The sequence below is a fragment of the Cibotium barometz genome, chromosome 56 (genome assembly GCF_041138505.1).
Source record: "Cibotium barometz isolate CiBa-2024 chromosome 56, ASM4113850v1, whole genome shotgun sequence".
Classification (NCBI taxonomy): domain Eukaryota; kingdom Viridiplantae; phylum Streptophyta; class Polypodiopsida; order Cyatheales; family Cibotiaceae; genus Cibotium; species Cibotium barometz.
The window spans coordinates 8,241,428-8,258,145 of NC_141101.1; the positions used below are offsets into that span (position 1 = coordinate 8,241,428).

The window sequence follows — 16,718 nt, forward strand, 5'->3', positions numbered from 1 at the left end:
CTCCAAGAGGAGACCCCAGCGCAGACTGAAGATCAGGAGATGCCAGCACCCCCCCCTTCGCCCCCACCCCCCCCACCCCGTCCCCCCCTCACGCCTCGTTCCCACCTTCGCCTCCTCCCATTCCCGCTCCTGCTTTTTCAGCGGCTCCTTCCCCACCCCCGTTTCCCCCCCCCTCCTTCCCCTCCGCTCGCCTCAGCTCCCCGGGAGGCACTGGCAGTACCCTGGCGCTCACGTGCAGTCCGGTGGGCACTGAGCACCGACCTTGCTCGACCACTACAGAGGAGACCCACCATGCCGATTCGTGCTTCACGGATATCCTCTATCCACAGTTGGCTGAGTAGTCTCGACACTAGACAGCGCTCGGAGGCTTTCAACTACTCCTTCACACGCCTTTTTGGAGCGGAGGGCCCCCATGAGCCACCACCCATCAGAGTTCATGTGGTGATACCTCCTGCCCGAGAGGAGGAGGCACTTCATTCAACGGTGGCCTTCTCCTTCCCCTCTCTGCGGCACTAGCGACCGGGAGTGGACTCTGGATCTCGCTCTTAGTATCTTGAAGACTCAGGCAGTTGAGTTTTCTCACCATGTTAGCGATTTGGAGATGACAGACGTGATAGGCAGACTCTGGGAGTTGGCACATTTCTTTGATACCGGGAGTGCGGATGCCTCCGGGAATCGACATTTGGTGGTTCGCATAGTGGCAGACCTAGCACGAGACCCTGGCTATGTATGCATACATGACGTTTCTCTCTCCGAGCGGGAGGCAGTCGCTATGGGACACAGGCACTGGCGCCTGGTCCGAGACTCTTGCAGCACACCGGGTGGGCAGATTCGTAGCCGCTCGGATGGGGATAACTCTCCATCCAAGCCACTTGTGAAGGCCCGCCGTATGGCTGAGACAGCCTCCACCTCAGCAAGTCATCCATGAGGATCATCTCATGGAATGTACAGGGCCTTGGCAGCGCACACTGTGTACGTTATCGTGGTTGCTTGAGGCAGGAGCTTCAGAGATGCCTGGTTGGGGGCAGTATTGATATTCTGATGATGCAGGAGCACCATTTGAGATCACCGGACCCCGCCATGCTCGAGCAGGAGTACGCCAGCTCAGGAGGCAGGACAGATCGTTAGCCACTGAGCCCGGGGAGATTAGAGCTATTGCCACTGAGTTCTATAGAGACCTGCTTTCAGCGGAGCCAGCCACGGAGCCACGTGATGCTTGCAGACAGACTGTGTGGACCCATGTGCAGAGGAGGGTCACAGATCGTATGCGCACAGTTTTGGGTGAGCCCCTTTCAGAGGATGAGCTTGTTGAGGCTTTGAGGGTCCTTCCACGTCATAGCTGCCCTGGGGAGGACGGATTGACGCCTGCCTTTTTTATGCGCTATTGGGACCTTTTGGGGCTAGGCCTCCGCAAGGGCTTTGTACGTTTTGGACACTGGGGTGATGCCACAGAGTTTTTCAGAGGGCTTGATCTTTCTTATCCCCAAGGGGGAGGGAGTGTCAGATGATATTCGGCATTGGAGGCCTATTACGATCCTCAATATTGTCTACAAGGTCCTAGCAAAGGCCTTGAGTTTGAGGATCCAGCCCTTCCTTGGGGAGTTGATTCATGCTACCCAGACAGGATTCGTCAAGGAGCGCAGTATCCTCGACAACATTTTCACCTTCTGGGAGGCAACAGCCCGAGCTAGATTTCTCGGTGAGGACTTGGTCGTGATGCTTCTCGATTTCGAGAAGGCATATGATAGAGTCGATTGGGGTTTTCTAGAGGGCACTATGCTTCGCCTGGGTTTTGAGCCAGACTCGATTCAAGGAGTGGCGGCTCTATATTCCACAGCTCGTAGCCAGGTGTTGATGGCAGGAGGACGGGGGGCGAGTTTTGAGTTGACCAGATCAGTCCGTCAGGGATGCCCTCTCGCCCCGTTCCTTTTTCTTTTCTTTGCAGAGGCTATGAGCATGTATCTGACAGCAGAGGAGATTGGTTTGAGAGGACTCCAGCTTCCAGTCCGGGGTGAGGACCTGCTCGATTCTGAGTTTGCTGATGACACGGGATTGTTTCTGCATGGCCAGGAGGCCAATCTACATGGCGCAAGACAGTGGCTTTTTGGATCAGTAGCGCTCCCACTCCAGCATGGAGCCCAGACCCGGGTTTTAGATGGATTCCTCCTGGCACAGCAGTGCGGTATCTGGGATGCCAGATTGGACTTGATTTGTCACCTGAGCAGCAGATCGCCCCGCTTCTTCTGAGCATTCGGAAGAAGCTTTTATATTGGAGTACAGCTCGGCTATCCTTGGCTGGGAGGGTGGTGGTGACAAATCAGGTGCTTTTAGCAACTATGTGGTACATCACGTCTGGCTGGATCTTCTCGAGCTCTTGCATCAGCCAGGTACAGAGGCTGATCAGGAACTTTCTTTGGTCTAGGCGGGATGGTCAACCGGCCCGGGCTAAGGTTGCTTGGGCAGTTATTACTCTTCCGCTGGCCCAGGGGAGCTTGGGCATTATAGATCCAGCTGATCAGAGTAGAGCCTTGTTGGGGAAGCTTATTGCTCGGGGGCTGCTGCCAGGCGCTGAGCCTTGGAAGGAGCTTCTTTTTCAGCGGTTGTAGGCTAGAGCTCCCCCAGCAGGGGGCACTTGGGCACTAGAGATACGGTGGATCTTCATAGAGATGAGGAGGATAGGCCTCAGTAGAGGATGGGAGGACAGATTTGCCTTGAGCATCCTGCGAGCAGAGCAGGGTCATATGCTGGGTTCTCGGCCTCGTCTAGCCTGGGGACCATTTTGGCGGCAGGCCCAGCACGCAGTTTTGGAGATTGGCAGGCCTTTTGCAGTCTCCCGGAGGAGATCCAGGCGGAGAGGCTGAGTCACTTCAGAGGGGGGCTGATTATGAGGGATGACATTCAAGAGGCACTCACTGAGGAGTGGTTCACGCCTTTCGAGCCAGCGGCCCCACGGTGGATGGGAGCCTTTACACAGTTGGAGATCCTGATTGCTGTCAGAGCTTGCACTGAGGATGGTAGATGCCTCTACTATGAGATACAGGATGAGGGCAGACTTCAGAGAGTGGAGGCGGAGTCGCCTTTGGTTGCAGAGTGCATCTTTCAGAGGATACGAGTAGTGGCCGCCGCTTCTCGGAAGTGGCATATTGATCCAGACCCTGCAGATGTGGACTCTAATTGGAGCATATGGGCATATGATGTGCGCCCCTTGGCCCGGCTCCAGTGGGACCCTGGCGAGTACGAGTGGCATGATCCTTATGCGTCCCCCGAGGCCACAAAGATCACCTTTTTCCAGTACACTGTTCGTTTGGGGAGGCATATTTTGACTGCAAGGAGGATGGTCTCTCCAGCTGCATCGGAGCATTGGCGGCTACAGGGACTCTCACAGGAGTTCCTGGAGGATTTTTGGACCAGGCTCTGGACTAGCCGACAGGCACACAGGATCTCGGCTTTCCAGTGGCTGGTTGCCCACAGGGGCTCTGCAGTTGGCACCTGGCTTGTCTACAGTGACCTTCCGCCGGCCTGTGTTCGATGCAGCCACCCATTGGAGACACAGAGACATTGCCTATGGGACTGTCCACAGGCGCAGCAGATTTGGCTGAGGATGCTGCGCATCTTGGCCCCCCTCTCTCCAGAGGGCATGTATACGTGGGGAGCCGCTGCTTGGTCGACTTCGTCAGGGCCAGCTCTAGGATACGAGACGGAGCAGGACAGCCAGGCCATCAGATTCATTAGGGGCCAGCCTTGCCTTGTTCTTTCACCGGATTTCTCGTCCGCCGGCTGGACACAGGAGAGGGATTTATGATGGGAGCTCCTCAGCAGCCTCACCATATAGTTCACCTGGAGAGCCCGTTGTTTCAGGGCCTTTGAGGGGAGACTGGAGCCACCAGCAGAGACTATTTGGGCTATCTGGCAGGAGTTGATTCACACCCTGCGAGGACAGTATGACCGCATCCGGGGCGACTCGGATCGAGAGATCTTGCGGCGCCAGGCCTTCCACACCACTTGGCGCAGTGGCCCTTTCTATACGCTACACGCGGGTACCTCCCGTTGGCACTGCAGGCCACCTGTTTGGATTTTCCCCCCTCCTATTGTATGATATAGCCTCTCAGTTATTTGTACTTTTTTGCACCTAGGGAGAGTCTCCCTAGCTGCCTTGATTGGATCTCTGCTCTGCCTTCTTATGAGTAGGAGAGGGTTTTGTAGCCCAGTGGGCGTTTTTTTATAACTAATGAAAGGATCTTTTCTGGTTTTAAAAAAAGATGCATAGAGCCAAGAAGGATCCAAGGGTGCTAGTAGTTCCACTCCCACACCAACACGAAGCCCTTTTCCTGTAGCACATAGAGCTTCTCTAAAGAGAGAAAGCATTCAAGCAAGCATGCAAAAGCAGGCAATTAAAGATGCAACTAGGGAACTCACTAGGCTTTTCATCTGATGCGCTTTGTCTTTCGCATTGTGCGCACCCCACAATGGAAAAAGGCCATGAGGGCAATCAACCGCATTGGATGTGAGTGAGAGGGACCCTCCTAGGAGACTTCGCGCACTAAAGAGATTAGAAGAGAGCAACAAGTAGTGGAGGTGGAGATGGAGCCATTAAAAGCCACTTGGACCAAGTATGGTTACACATTGTTACATGATGGGAGATATACGCAAGAGGAATGTGTACAATGTTTTGTGTCCTCTTGCAAGGGCACTTTGTTTTTACATGCCATTGATGCATCTATGCCTGGGACAGTGGCGAAAAGAGTTTATATAGTCACACCTCCGAGAGGCTATCATGGAGATAGGCCCACAAAACATAGTGCAGGTGGTCATTGACAATGGTAGCAACTATGTCTCTATGGGATGGATGCTAGAGGATGAGTTTCCACAGATTGTATGGACTCCATGTGCATCCCAGAGCCTAGACTTGCTCATTGAAGATCTTGCAAAGATTAGGTAGATTGCTGACATCTTTGACACTACGCGTAGCTTGGTGAAGTTAGTTACCAAGAGGCCCAAGGTCTTGGCAATGTATCGTGCCAGTAGTGACCTTGAGCTTCTAAAGCCCTCACAAACCAAGTTTGCATATATGTTCATTGTGGTTGAGGGGGTAGTAAGAGTCCGACAGGGATTCATGCGCAAAGTGGTCTGCCGAGCTGGGAGGAGCATGAGCACCCGAAGGTAGTTGCTTTTGCATCACCATTCGAAGGATGTTGAGTTGGTATCAAAGCTCTCAAGGGAATGACTAATTAGCCTACTAAATGACTACACTTAGTACTCAATTACTCACAAGATAGATAACAAGAGAGTAGGGAGTAGAGAGATGAGAGAAGTAGATCTGACTCAGAGAGAGATAGATGAAATGCAATGCAGCTAAATTAAATGAATGCGGAAGTACAACTAAGATCTCAATGAGATCTATGCACAAATCTGATATGCCTGCTGATTATGATGATGCGGCTGATGTAGACTATCTGCCATGTGATGGAGATGCGTTCTGATGATGAATAATGATGCTACTAACTGAGGGCCACGCATAGTTGTTGTAAACGCTGCATTGATGCTGATGATGAAGATCTACTACTACGGAACCTCCAATGATAGAAATGCATAGCTGAGCCTCTTTGGTTGATGCTACGTTTGGTGCTGAAACGCACATGCTCTATGGACTCTGTGGACTGGAATGCTTCAGGCTGAGGAGAGACCACCACAATGAATGCTTACTCAATGTGCTTAATGGAGAATGATGCGACTCCTTTTATATGGCTTCAGGCTGTTGGTCGGCTAGCTCTACAGAGGACAAATCTGAAGTTGTCCAATAAATCCCCAAAAAATATGCATAAGATACTTTATCTGCTGAGCATTCCAAATATAATTTGCCGGCTGAAACTGATGCCTTTTTGGCCCCTGAACACATGCCCTGAATGTTGCCACACATCTACTAAAGATGCTTGCTAATGATGCTTTAATGATGCCAGCGTGTCACTGGGCACTGGTGCATGTGACATCCCCTTCTGCTGAACTTGTTGCTATGGTTGTAACCTTGCAACGCTTTGCTCCTGGCGATTGATCCCACTCCACTAAGCCAATGCTACTTCTGAGGCTTATGCAGTAGCACTGAGGATAATGATACCTGAGCCAAGACTGCGAGTACTATGGGAAACTGACTGGCGAGAACTCCCTCGAAACCACTTACAAACGCAACTTCCAATGAGTCTGCCTAGCGAAAACCTTCACACACTCTCTCTGAGAATCCTGAATCTCTACACCCTCAGGGGCGGATGTGGAGCCACTTCCTGTGCCATATACTGAATGATGGCGAATGCTGAAGAGAACTCCCTGTTGCCACAGAAAGCACAAAACTCCACTTTCCCCTTTGACGATGGATGTCAGCCTTCTCTTGACATATCACTGTTGGTCATGTTTGCTTATTGTTGCAAGAGCAAAATGCAAATGCCTGATAACTGATGCTTATGCATGGCTGACTTATAGACTTAAATGCAAAACTAACTTCTGACTTTGCTGGAGGCTATTATGAAAGATGTTGAAGCAACCCTATATGCTATGCATATGCTCATGCAGGGTTAATGCAAGTAAAAGCAAAAGCTCCTACTGACCTTCAGAATCTTTAAAACTGGGTTTAATTGACATGATAGCTATTTTCTCTAAGGATGAATGATGCTAAACTGGGCTACCTTGAGAGCTCTGATAACAATGTTACATGCTGAGAGTGGATGAGCTGGGAGGAGCATGAGCACCCGAAGGATGTTGAGGATTGAGTGCCCACACTCCAGATTGAGGGCTCTAGTCTTTGGGGCTATCAGGCTCCTCTAGTTTATTGTTTGTCATGCATGATTGCATGCTTTACTGTGTATTTCAGACTTCAATTTTCTTTTTTTGTGTCAGCTTAGGATTCACACTTTTTGTGATCACTTTGAGTGCTCAATGGACTATGTCACTCTTGCCTGCAGGCTGCTAGCCTGCTTTGTATATTATTTCTTGAGTTTTGAGTAGTTGCCATTATTGATGCTGGAATCCGGATCTTGATTCTTGATATTGCCAGTTTATTTATGCTAATTGGTTGGTTGGGTGCCCACTATAACTAGGTCAGCCAGATTCTTTAGTTTTAACTTGTAAACATGTTTTAATGTATTGTTTTGCAAGGCAACATATTTTTTACATATTATAAACTTATATATAAATTTTGGGGCCTGTACCCCCCCCGCTTTGTATGAAATGTTTTTGAAATGTCTGGGATTTGAAAGAAACGTTTCTGAAATGTGTTTCATGAAACGCCTGGCAACTATGCAATCCTCATTAAACTGCCCAAGTTAATGGTTTCATCCCCTCAGAGGCATGTGTCAAGGACATATCAAAGTCTCGATGCTCAGGAAGGACGGTACAGATGATGCAATTTTGATGCAGATGATGCATTTTTGCCCACAGCATGTGTAGCATGTAGTATTTTCCAAGGAGTGCCAAGAAATGTTGGCAGTGCTCCGAAGAAGGTGGACTCCCTCAACAAGTTAAGCAGGTGGGGATGTCAAATGCACCCCGCACTTGGGTGCCACATAGACAGTGCAAGTTTTGGGTAAGGGATGAGCATTGTGCCCCGCTATGAACCCTAGTCCACGCCGACAGCAGCACACATCAGGCTGATTGCCATTAGGGTAGGCTTGGGTAGGTCTGAGTAGTCTTCCATGGGTAACTCCGCAGAGTTCTGTAATCCATTTGGAGTTTATGTATGTACAGATGTCTGGCAGCTCATTCGACCATGTGCCAGGCACCAGACATCAGGCAGGATCAGGTAGAAGGCAAGATGCAGCTATTCCACACATGTTTTTTATTTTTTTTCTTTTAAAATTTTTCTTTTGGAATTTTTGGGACTTTTGGAACATCTAATGGGCCATGGCCTGTTACAGAAGTGATTATGGTTATGTTTGGAAATGCTTAAACAAGTAATTGGCCATTTTTGGGACTTTTGGAATATCTAATGTGCCGTGGCCTGTTACAGAAGTGATTATGTTTATGTTTGGAAATGCTAAAACAAGTAATTGGCCATTTGAAATGCAATCCATCCACTTTCATTGCCCCTGCTTCAGTTTGAAATTCCTTTTCCACACATGCTCACAGGATGCCCAAAGATCCAGCAGCCATTACATGATTTTATTGTTGATCTAGGGCTTTGATTCTTCAAAACCAAGACTCTCTTATTCTGCGATAAGTGGTGTCACTATTAATGCTATGCGTAAAATATGTTGCACCCCTTCACAACTAACACGAGGGATAAAACCCAAGGCCATTCCAAAAAAAAAATTATCATATTGAGCTAGCAAATGAATTCAATAATATTATTTAGGAGTCATTGCTACCTCCATATAAGCATGGTCAACTTTTGCTTGTAGCTTCCGCTTAGACAGCGATGCTAGTCTTATTGCATCTGACAAAGAAAACAAGACACAATTGTGAGAAGTGATTATAAAATATTATCTCAATGTTAATTACTTAATAAGAAGCATAAGAAGGTTCTCTGTGAACATGTTAGAGAATCACCAATCCATGAATGCATGTCCTCATAGTCCCGTGCAGCCAAAACATAATTAGTGCGTTTAATAATCCCCAACCCCGCGAGGTCTTCTGGCAAAGTTATGATAAAAACGTGCTGGACTGTAGCATCTGATCCACAAGGGGCAATGCCCACTTTACAACCTTGCAGAGGAATGACTCCCGTGGGCTCTGATTGCTCCTGTGAAAGGAATCAAGAAAGCTAAAATTATATTACTTTACACTGTATACTAATGTCCTTGTACATAACATCAAAAGTATGCACAAAGTCAAACTACAGAAGTGACTCCCAGGCTAGTGTTGATCTCCCAGGCCATTCCATCCCATCATATTAAAAGAGAAGAATCACATCATACTATGGCACCACACCACCCTATGCACATGAAAAGCACAACCTGCAAGGTTGCCATCTCAAAAATATTCATAATTCACACTTTAAAAGCTAAGAAATAACGTTGAATCACGGACAGCATGAGGAGCTTGAGCTGGATCTTTGCCTGTACCCCCCCCCCTTCCCCCCCCGCGCGCACGCGCGCAAAAAGGCTGCTCTGCCCCCTCCCTGCCGCCACCCCTAGGTTCCCTAGCCGCCGTGCCCTTACCTCCACCTTGATCCCCCCCCTACACCTGTCCCCCACTCGCTTCCTCTTCCTGGCCCACTTTCACTTCCTGCCCCCCAGCTTTTCCTTCTTCTCAGGTACAGCTGCTCTTTACCTAGTTGGAGCCCGCGCTTGTAGCAGGGTTGGCTTCCTGGCACACTAAAGTGGTGGTTCGTCTGGACAATATGTCCAGGAGTCCTCAACCCGCACGACACAATGTAGCACTTGAACACACTTGAATGCAAGCATGAAACAATGCACAAGAATACTGTAAAAATCACTTAAATTACTTCCAAGAAGCTGTTACATTGGCCTCCCTGCACCGTACACACCCAACAGTGGTCACAGTTAGATGGACAACACACCGGACGGAATGACACAGTGACTACAGGACTCAATGAACAAGACGACATGACCATCACGGAGCGGACTGAGATGAAAAGATGTATGTAGAATAGGATGCCTCAACAACTCCATTGATGTGTCTTTTAACACTCTGCAGAGTCACACGCATCCAAGGATGCCGTTGGTGAGTATCTCCCATCTTTGGAAGATGTCAATCGGTGTGTGAAAGTGTGGTGCATGCTGGCACATGCACCTCCCTTGTATCCATTGGTGCGCTTCTTGGAGATTCTTTGAAGATCTGTTGTTGCGGCCACTAGCTGGTCCAGCCAGGATGGTCCAAGATGACCCAGCTGGATGGTCCAAGACGATCGAGCCAGGATGGTTCAGCTAGACGAGACTGGAAAACTGCACACCGTGGGCACCCTTGGTGCCTATGGTTTGCCCACACTAGAGCGCTCACCGTCCTCGGTGAGGAAAAAGGAAACACAGAATTGAGATGGAAAAAGAAACTACTAACTGGTAAAAAATGAATGAAAGGAAAGCACTATACTTCCAACAGTACATCATGAAATGTAATATGTACAAAGTGAAAAAATCTAATCCCCATCAAGCTGGAGGGAAACCCTGAGTGCTAACTGAAGAACTTTGGACCACAATAGATGTCGACGGTTGGGGTCCATTGAGAAGGTTCTGGAGAGGCTGGAGGGTCTGGCGAAGAGCAACCAATTCTACAGCTTACGAATAGATTACATTCTAGAGAGGCCAGATGGGGCCAAGGTGTTCTCGAAAGTCAATTTGAAGAGTGGGTACCACCAGGTGAGGATTGTTGAGGAGGACATCCCCAAAACAGCCTTCCGTACAGAACGGGCTCACTATGAATTTGTGGTCATGCCTTTTGGCTTGACGAACGCCCCGACCACATTCAACCACATGATGATGCAAATCTTTAGGGACTTAATAGGAAAGTGTGTGTTCATATTTTTGGATGACATACTCGTTTTTCAACTACACTTGAGTAGCATGACATTAATGTGCAGAAAGTCTTGAAGTTGCTGGAAAGCAACGTGCTCTGCGTCAATCAAAAGAAGTCGGAATTTTATCTATTCGAGGTTCACTACCTCGGATACATAATCAGTGCTGACAGCATCCGACTTGATCCGGCCAAGGTGGCCGAGATTGTCAATTGGGAGATACCACAGACTGCATATGACATCAGATCTTTTATGGGCATATGCCAAACATACTCCACCCACACAAATGGATTCTCTGACCTCTCAGCAGATCTCACTGATCTGCCCAAGGGTGTCAAGACTCCAAGGCAACAGATCCGAATGACTCCACGGGCATTAGAGGCATTCAAGAACCTCAAGGTGGCTTTGTCAGAAGCACTGTGTCTAGCGTTTGCCTTCCACGACGAGCCACTCCAAGTGATCACCGCTACGAGTAACATTGCAATCGGGGCTGTGTCACAACAGAATGGCCATCCACTAGCTTATACATCCCGTAAGTTGCTACCCACATAAAAGAATTTCTCGATCTACGATCGGGAACTCCTAGCAGTTATTTAGGCCTTCAAACATTGGAAGTATTTCCTTTATGGCCATGAATTTGAGGTTCACACTGACCATCAGTCATTACGCTGGATTCAGACAATGCCAAGTGCACAGTGGAGTGACCGTCAACACTGCTAGAGCCAAATCTTCCAGCAATTTGGTGGTATCATCAAATACCTTCCAGGAAAGGCCAACCGAATGGCCGATGCTTTGAGCAGGAAGGGAACAGTGACATTGATTCAGACCACTAGACTTGACCTTGTTGGTACGGGACTAGATGACATGAAGCACACGTATGCGGATTCCAAGGAGTTCGGTACATAGTGGGAGCAAACACTGGATACCACAGGACCATGCCACTTTTTGATACGAGATGGTTAGCTTTTCTACAAAGGCTAACTCTGTGTCCTGAAGTCGTTCAGGACAGCTCTTCTCCATGACGCCCACGATGCCATCACTAGTGGTCACTGGAACATGAATTCGACTCTAGAGAAACTAGCAAGGCAATATTATTGGCCAAGAATGACGCGTGATGTGTTCACTCATGTGCAACACTGTGACGTTTATCAAAAAGTGAAAGCTCCTCATGGGAAGAAGATAGGGTTGTTACAGCCTTTACCAATTCCCGAAGGACCTTTCTAAGATATATCGATGGACTTTGTCACAAATCTGCCTCCCAATCCAAGTAAGCGTAATACTCAATGCTTAACTATTGTTGATAGATTTAGCAAATTTATTATGCTTGTTCCATGCAGAGCCAATGTGACCGCCGAAGATGTTTTCCATTTATTCATTCGGCATTGGTACCCGATTAGCAGGATCCCTAGGACCATAGTGTCAAACCGAGATGCCAAGTTCATCAATCATTTCTAGAGGGCATTGTTTGATATTTTTGGTACTAAACTGAATTTTTTCAATGCATTTCACCCATAAACTGACGGCTAGACAGAAATCTACAACCAGTTGGCCTTCGATGTGCTGGAGTGTTATGTCCACGATCAACAAGCTAAGTGGGAATCATATTTGCCTTTAGTTCAAGCAGTTTTTTATTTTCTTCAGCTATGGGGTAGGACTCCATATGAAGCAAGATTTGAAAAACCATTCCAATTGCTATTGACCATAACCTCATCTTCAATACCTAAAGCGAACAGAATGATGGAGTCTTACAAGGAGATTTTGGAATCAGTTAAAGACAGGTTGGCTAAAGTGCAAGAGGCCTACACTTGACAGGCCAATAAAGACCAAAGGGATGTGAAGTTCTCGGAAGGACATTGGGTGTATTTTCAGATTATGAAGCAAAGACTGAAACAAGTGGACAAGCCATGCCCAAAGTTATTTTTCAAGAGCTTCGGGCCTTTTCCTATCCATAGAAAGATCAACGAGGTTTCAATGAAGTTGAATCTACCTCTGAGCTGGACTATGCACGATGTGTTCCATGTCATTTGGCTGAAACCATATGCGGGTCCAATCCCTTCAGAAGTGAAAGACGAAGCGGAACCAAACATCGTTGACGAAGCTAAAGTGATGGTTCCAGAACAAATCCTTTTGCATCGTTTCAAGCATGGCTCAAGCTAAATACAAAGACAGTTCCTCACGAAGTTTCAAGACCGAGAGACTCACGAAGTAGTTTGGCTTAACAAAGAATTCTTCAAAGACTTTCGGATTTATTGACGGACTATTTGGAGGCTATGCAGCTTCCGTAAGTTAAGCAGAAGAGGATGTCACGAGCATCCCGCAATGGATGCCACGTGGACATATCTGAACAAGAAGGTGCAAGACCTGGAGTGGGAACTGGTCCCAATCCAGGACGAGTCAGCCACGGTTCCACTCTAAGCGTCCAACGTCAAGTATGCATTGTCATGCACATGAAGCAATGCCAATCCGTTCTGTGAGTCTCCCTCTAGAATGATGTCAGATGATCTGAGTGTTGGGTTTGCTACCAGACATCAAGCATCTGTAGAAGCATGTAGGATTGCATGTAGAAAAGGGTCCATCCCTTAGGGCTACCCCAGAAGGAGTCATTGTATAGGCCGTAGGCCACCCAAGAAGGGCTAGGAAGGCCCTAGGCCTTGCCCACCAGCCTATGGAGGGGCTGGGCAGGCTGTTGGCCAGGCAGCCGACAGGTCTTAGAGACCTTGCCCAGCAGCCTGCGCAGGCCTGGACAGCAGCCAGGAGCATGCACAAGGTGGCCAGCCAGCACACCACTGTGAAAACGATGATTAACAAGGCATTATTTGCATTTTGACCAGGTCGTGGGGTTTTCAGCAGCAGGCCCAGTAGAACCAGCTGACCAGCACTTGTTTGTGGATATGAATACCCCACCCAGAAATCAGTCATTTTATCTCATAATTCACAAAGGGCTAGCATGTTCCAAAGGGCAGGCAGCCAAGGGGGGTGCTCCAGCCAAGGTGAAGAGTGCAGGTCAAGAACCAGTCTTTACTTGCAGATTTACATCATTCTAATAAAGCAAATACACCATTCGTGGTGGGGGCCCTACAAAGGGTATTCGGGACCCAATACTGTGTCCTTCTCTCTCTCTCTCTCTCTCTCTCTCTCTCTCTCTCTCTCTCTATTTCTGCACATCTCTCTCTATGCTATGTGTTATCTTCGTCACGAACTTTTGCTGAATTTCTGAGCATTTAAGTTACCGATCTTATCCACCGAGCTTCCGCATGTTACAAGAATGACCATGAATCCTTATAGAAAACTGCAGTTTAGAGCTGCAGGCTTAGACTCACAGCTCTCATAGAAAACCTGCAGTTTAAAGTAAGTCATGCAACAAATCCCCAAGTGATATAACCAATGGAGCAGAACAATCTACCAAGCAAGAAATAAATGGCAGCCCAAGCAACCCTGGCCTGTTTGCAGTCCCATAAACAATAGTGAATGGACTCAAGAGCCTGAGAACAACATGGGCATGAAGAACTCACTCAACTTGTAGATGTCTCCACTGGTTCATTGCAATCTCTCCAAGAATGGAAAGACAAAAGAAAAGGAAACCTTTTTATCCTTGAGGAAACACCTCTTCGTACCCCCTCCAGAGAGGAGGGCATGGTCACATGGCATTACAGGCCACCGGTTTGTCTCTTCCCCCACCCCCCCCCGCCCCACACACACACACACATGCGCGCGTGCATGCATGATGTAGCCTCCCTATGGAAGCGGCCAGCCATGGAGGGAGCCCCCCCTTCATTTCTTCGGTTTTTCACTGTCTTGGTGGACAGAGTTGTGGGTTGTATTACACCTTTGGGCAGATTTTCTTTTGACTAATGAAATCAAACATACCTATGTCACCTGAAAACTCTCCCAATGAAGCATCCTGGAGGGTCTACACCATCTAGTTCAAATCTGAAAACTCCTAGCACTGTAAGACAAACATTCCAATGAGAGGATTAGCTGCTGACATGCACTCCCATTCTCCAAGAACCCACCTTAGATGTCTGATAGAGCATCCTCCATTTACCTTAAGTCTCTAACATACAGATAACTTATGCTCTTGAAGTGATTCAATAAACACAAACACTTTCAAACTTGGGCAACAATCCTAACAAGCTCAATCTATGCATCCTGACACAACCTGCCTCTAAACTAAACTTGGAAAACCTAAGTATCCCCTCATCCCTCCGAATGTATACCAATCACTTGAAAAGGAACACCTGTACCAGAAAAAACCCCTAACCATCCAACCGGTCACAGAAAACTAAAGTGACCCCTCCTCCCTCCCAAAGTACACCAAACTCTTGAAGAGGAACACTTGTACCAGAAAAACCCCCTAGCCATCTGACTGGATATAATCTCCCCTATGGATCACTCCAAGGGAATAGCTGTGTTAGTCTGTACAACCCTCCTATTGATAAGATGGTGCACAGCCTGGCTCTTCACGTCCTCATGGAAGGCTTTTGAAAGCCTTCCACAATCAAACTGAAGATGTTGGACCACTGTCCCACCAGGATCACTGGATGTATCATAAAACTCCAAGAGATCTGCAAACATCATCTCTCATTGCCTCATTCCTGTGTGCCAATGTTAGCTCCTATGGAAGGAAGCCTCTGCCTCAAAGAACCTCTCAAACAGTGCCAACGTGTAATGATGGCAGACATAAGATGGGAGGAAGGCAGACTGATATCAGCTAAAGTGAAAATCCATATACTACTTTGGCTCCATTCTTCCCCCAGAGGAAGGGGCACTGAAAAGGATACCACATAAGAAGTAATCCTTCTATGGCTCATTTCTTGGTAAAAGGCCTCTGTTGCATTGAAGGTCCGAATCAACAATGTTGAAGCTCCTCTCATCAGAAGAATCAACCTCTTCCAAGCAACTCCAGCCTTTAAAGACCGTCTACAATCAGGTGAACATTTAGGGGGGCAGTAGGATCATGCAACATGCTCACTTTTCTTATGGTCCATGCTATGTGGCCATGAGCAGTAGACAACAGGCACCACATCTATGGACACACCAACCTTTCACTATGTGACTTGATACCCAAGAGAGAGCTAATATCATGCTAGTAAGCACTCTATGCCAAATCCTTTAAGATGCAAAATGGATGTGCTTCGAGGTCCGCATGATAAGCGCATTGGTACCACATCATAGATGCATTGTCAGAATGGCATCACATTAGCCTATGCACATGCAATTTAAATTATTCTATTAGACTGTACTTGTCTTGTGAGTTGATACCTGGATTTTGTTATCAAATTGTAGAAATAAGCAAAAATCTTAGATTTAAATAATGTTGGACTTTTTATGAGCCAAGAGTAAGTTGGCAACACATGATCTATCCATTATAAAGGAGGAAGAAGCAAGCGGTTTACCACACTGGCCAAAACTTTGAAGTAGAAGAGGTAAGAGTCCTTGAGTACAAATTGGCGCTTCTTCCAAGACTTGATCTCCCCTCCCCTCTTCAGAAGTATGCCTGCCTTGTCCGGCTTGGCCCACAGCAAAGCCTTAAACCAAAAACTATCATTGGTTGAGATTACATGAATGAGAGGATGATCTGTGTAAGGATTAGCACCTTGTTATCCATCTTGCGCCCTGCGTTCTTCTTCTTTTACGCACTTAATATAACAGGAGCAAAAATAACTGCAATGACCATGAGGAGTTTCTTGGCCAACAACTCCATTCAAGCACGGCTGGCTTCATCCAAGACTTGATCTCCCCTCCCCTCTTCAGAAGTATGCCTGCCTTGTCCGGCTTGGCCCACAGCAAAGCCTTAAACCAAAAACTATCATTGGTTGAGATTACATGAATGAGAGGATGATCTGTGTAAGGATTAGCACCTTGTTATCCATCTTGCGCCCTGCGTTCTTCTTCTTTTACGCACTTAATATAACAGGAGCAAAAATAACTGCAATGACCATGAGGAGTTTCTTGGCCAACAACTCCATTCAAGCACGGCTGGCTTCATCGCTGATTTATTTATACATGGGCTTACGTGTGTGTGCATGAGCATATATTGAATTCATATATATATTTACCTCTCTCTCTCCCTCCCTCCATATATATATATATATACATATATATATACATGTATATATATATATATGGACTCATGTATATATATATATATATGGAGGGAGGGAGAGAGAGAGGTATTAACGTCGATAAAATGCAACACTATGGCATATACGACCAACGATGGGACTTGAACTCGGTAGAGAGAGACAAGCTAGTACAACCT

General features: G+C 47.3%; 1 protein-coding gene across 4 annotated transcripts in view; it reads right to left on the reverse strand.

Annotated features, from left to right (window-relative positions):
• The window catches only part of LOC147606852 (uncharacterized), a 102,711-nt gene extending 86,202 nt beyond the window's left edge, over positions 1–16,509 (reverse strand). The window contains exons 1-4 of one of the 4 annotated variants that reach the window (XR_015264858.1): positions 16,053–16,509; positions 15,853–15,984; positions 8,533–8,725; positions 8,352–8,419 (exon numbers count right to left, since the gene is read on the reverse strand). Coding sequence is in view for 3 of the 4 variants with exons in the window: in XM_086791282.1 (XP_086647408.1) it covers positions 8,352–8,419; positions 8,533–8,725; positions 15,853–15,984; positions 16,053–16,064 (405 nt within the window). In the remaining variant the exon portion in view is untranslated. The remainder of the gene's footprint in view (positions 1–8,351; positions 8,420–8,532; positions 8,726–15,852; positions 15,985–16,052) is intronic. The other 3 variants (XM_086791282.1, XM_086791281.1, XM_086791283.1) reach the window with 3 other exon arrangements.
• Positions 16,510–16,718: the final 209 nt, after the last annotated feature.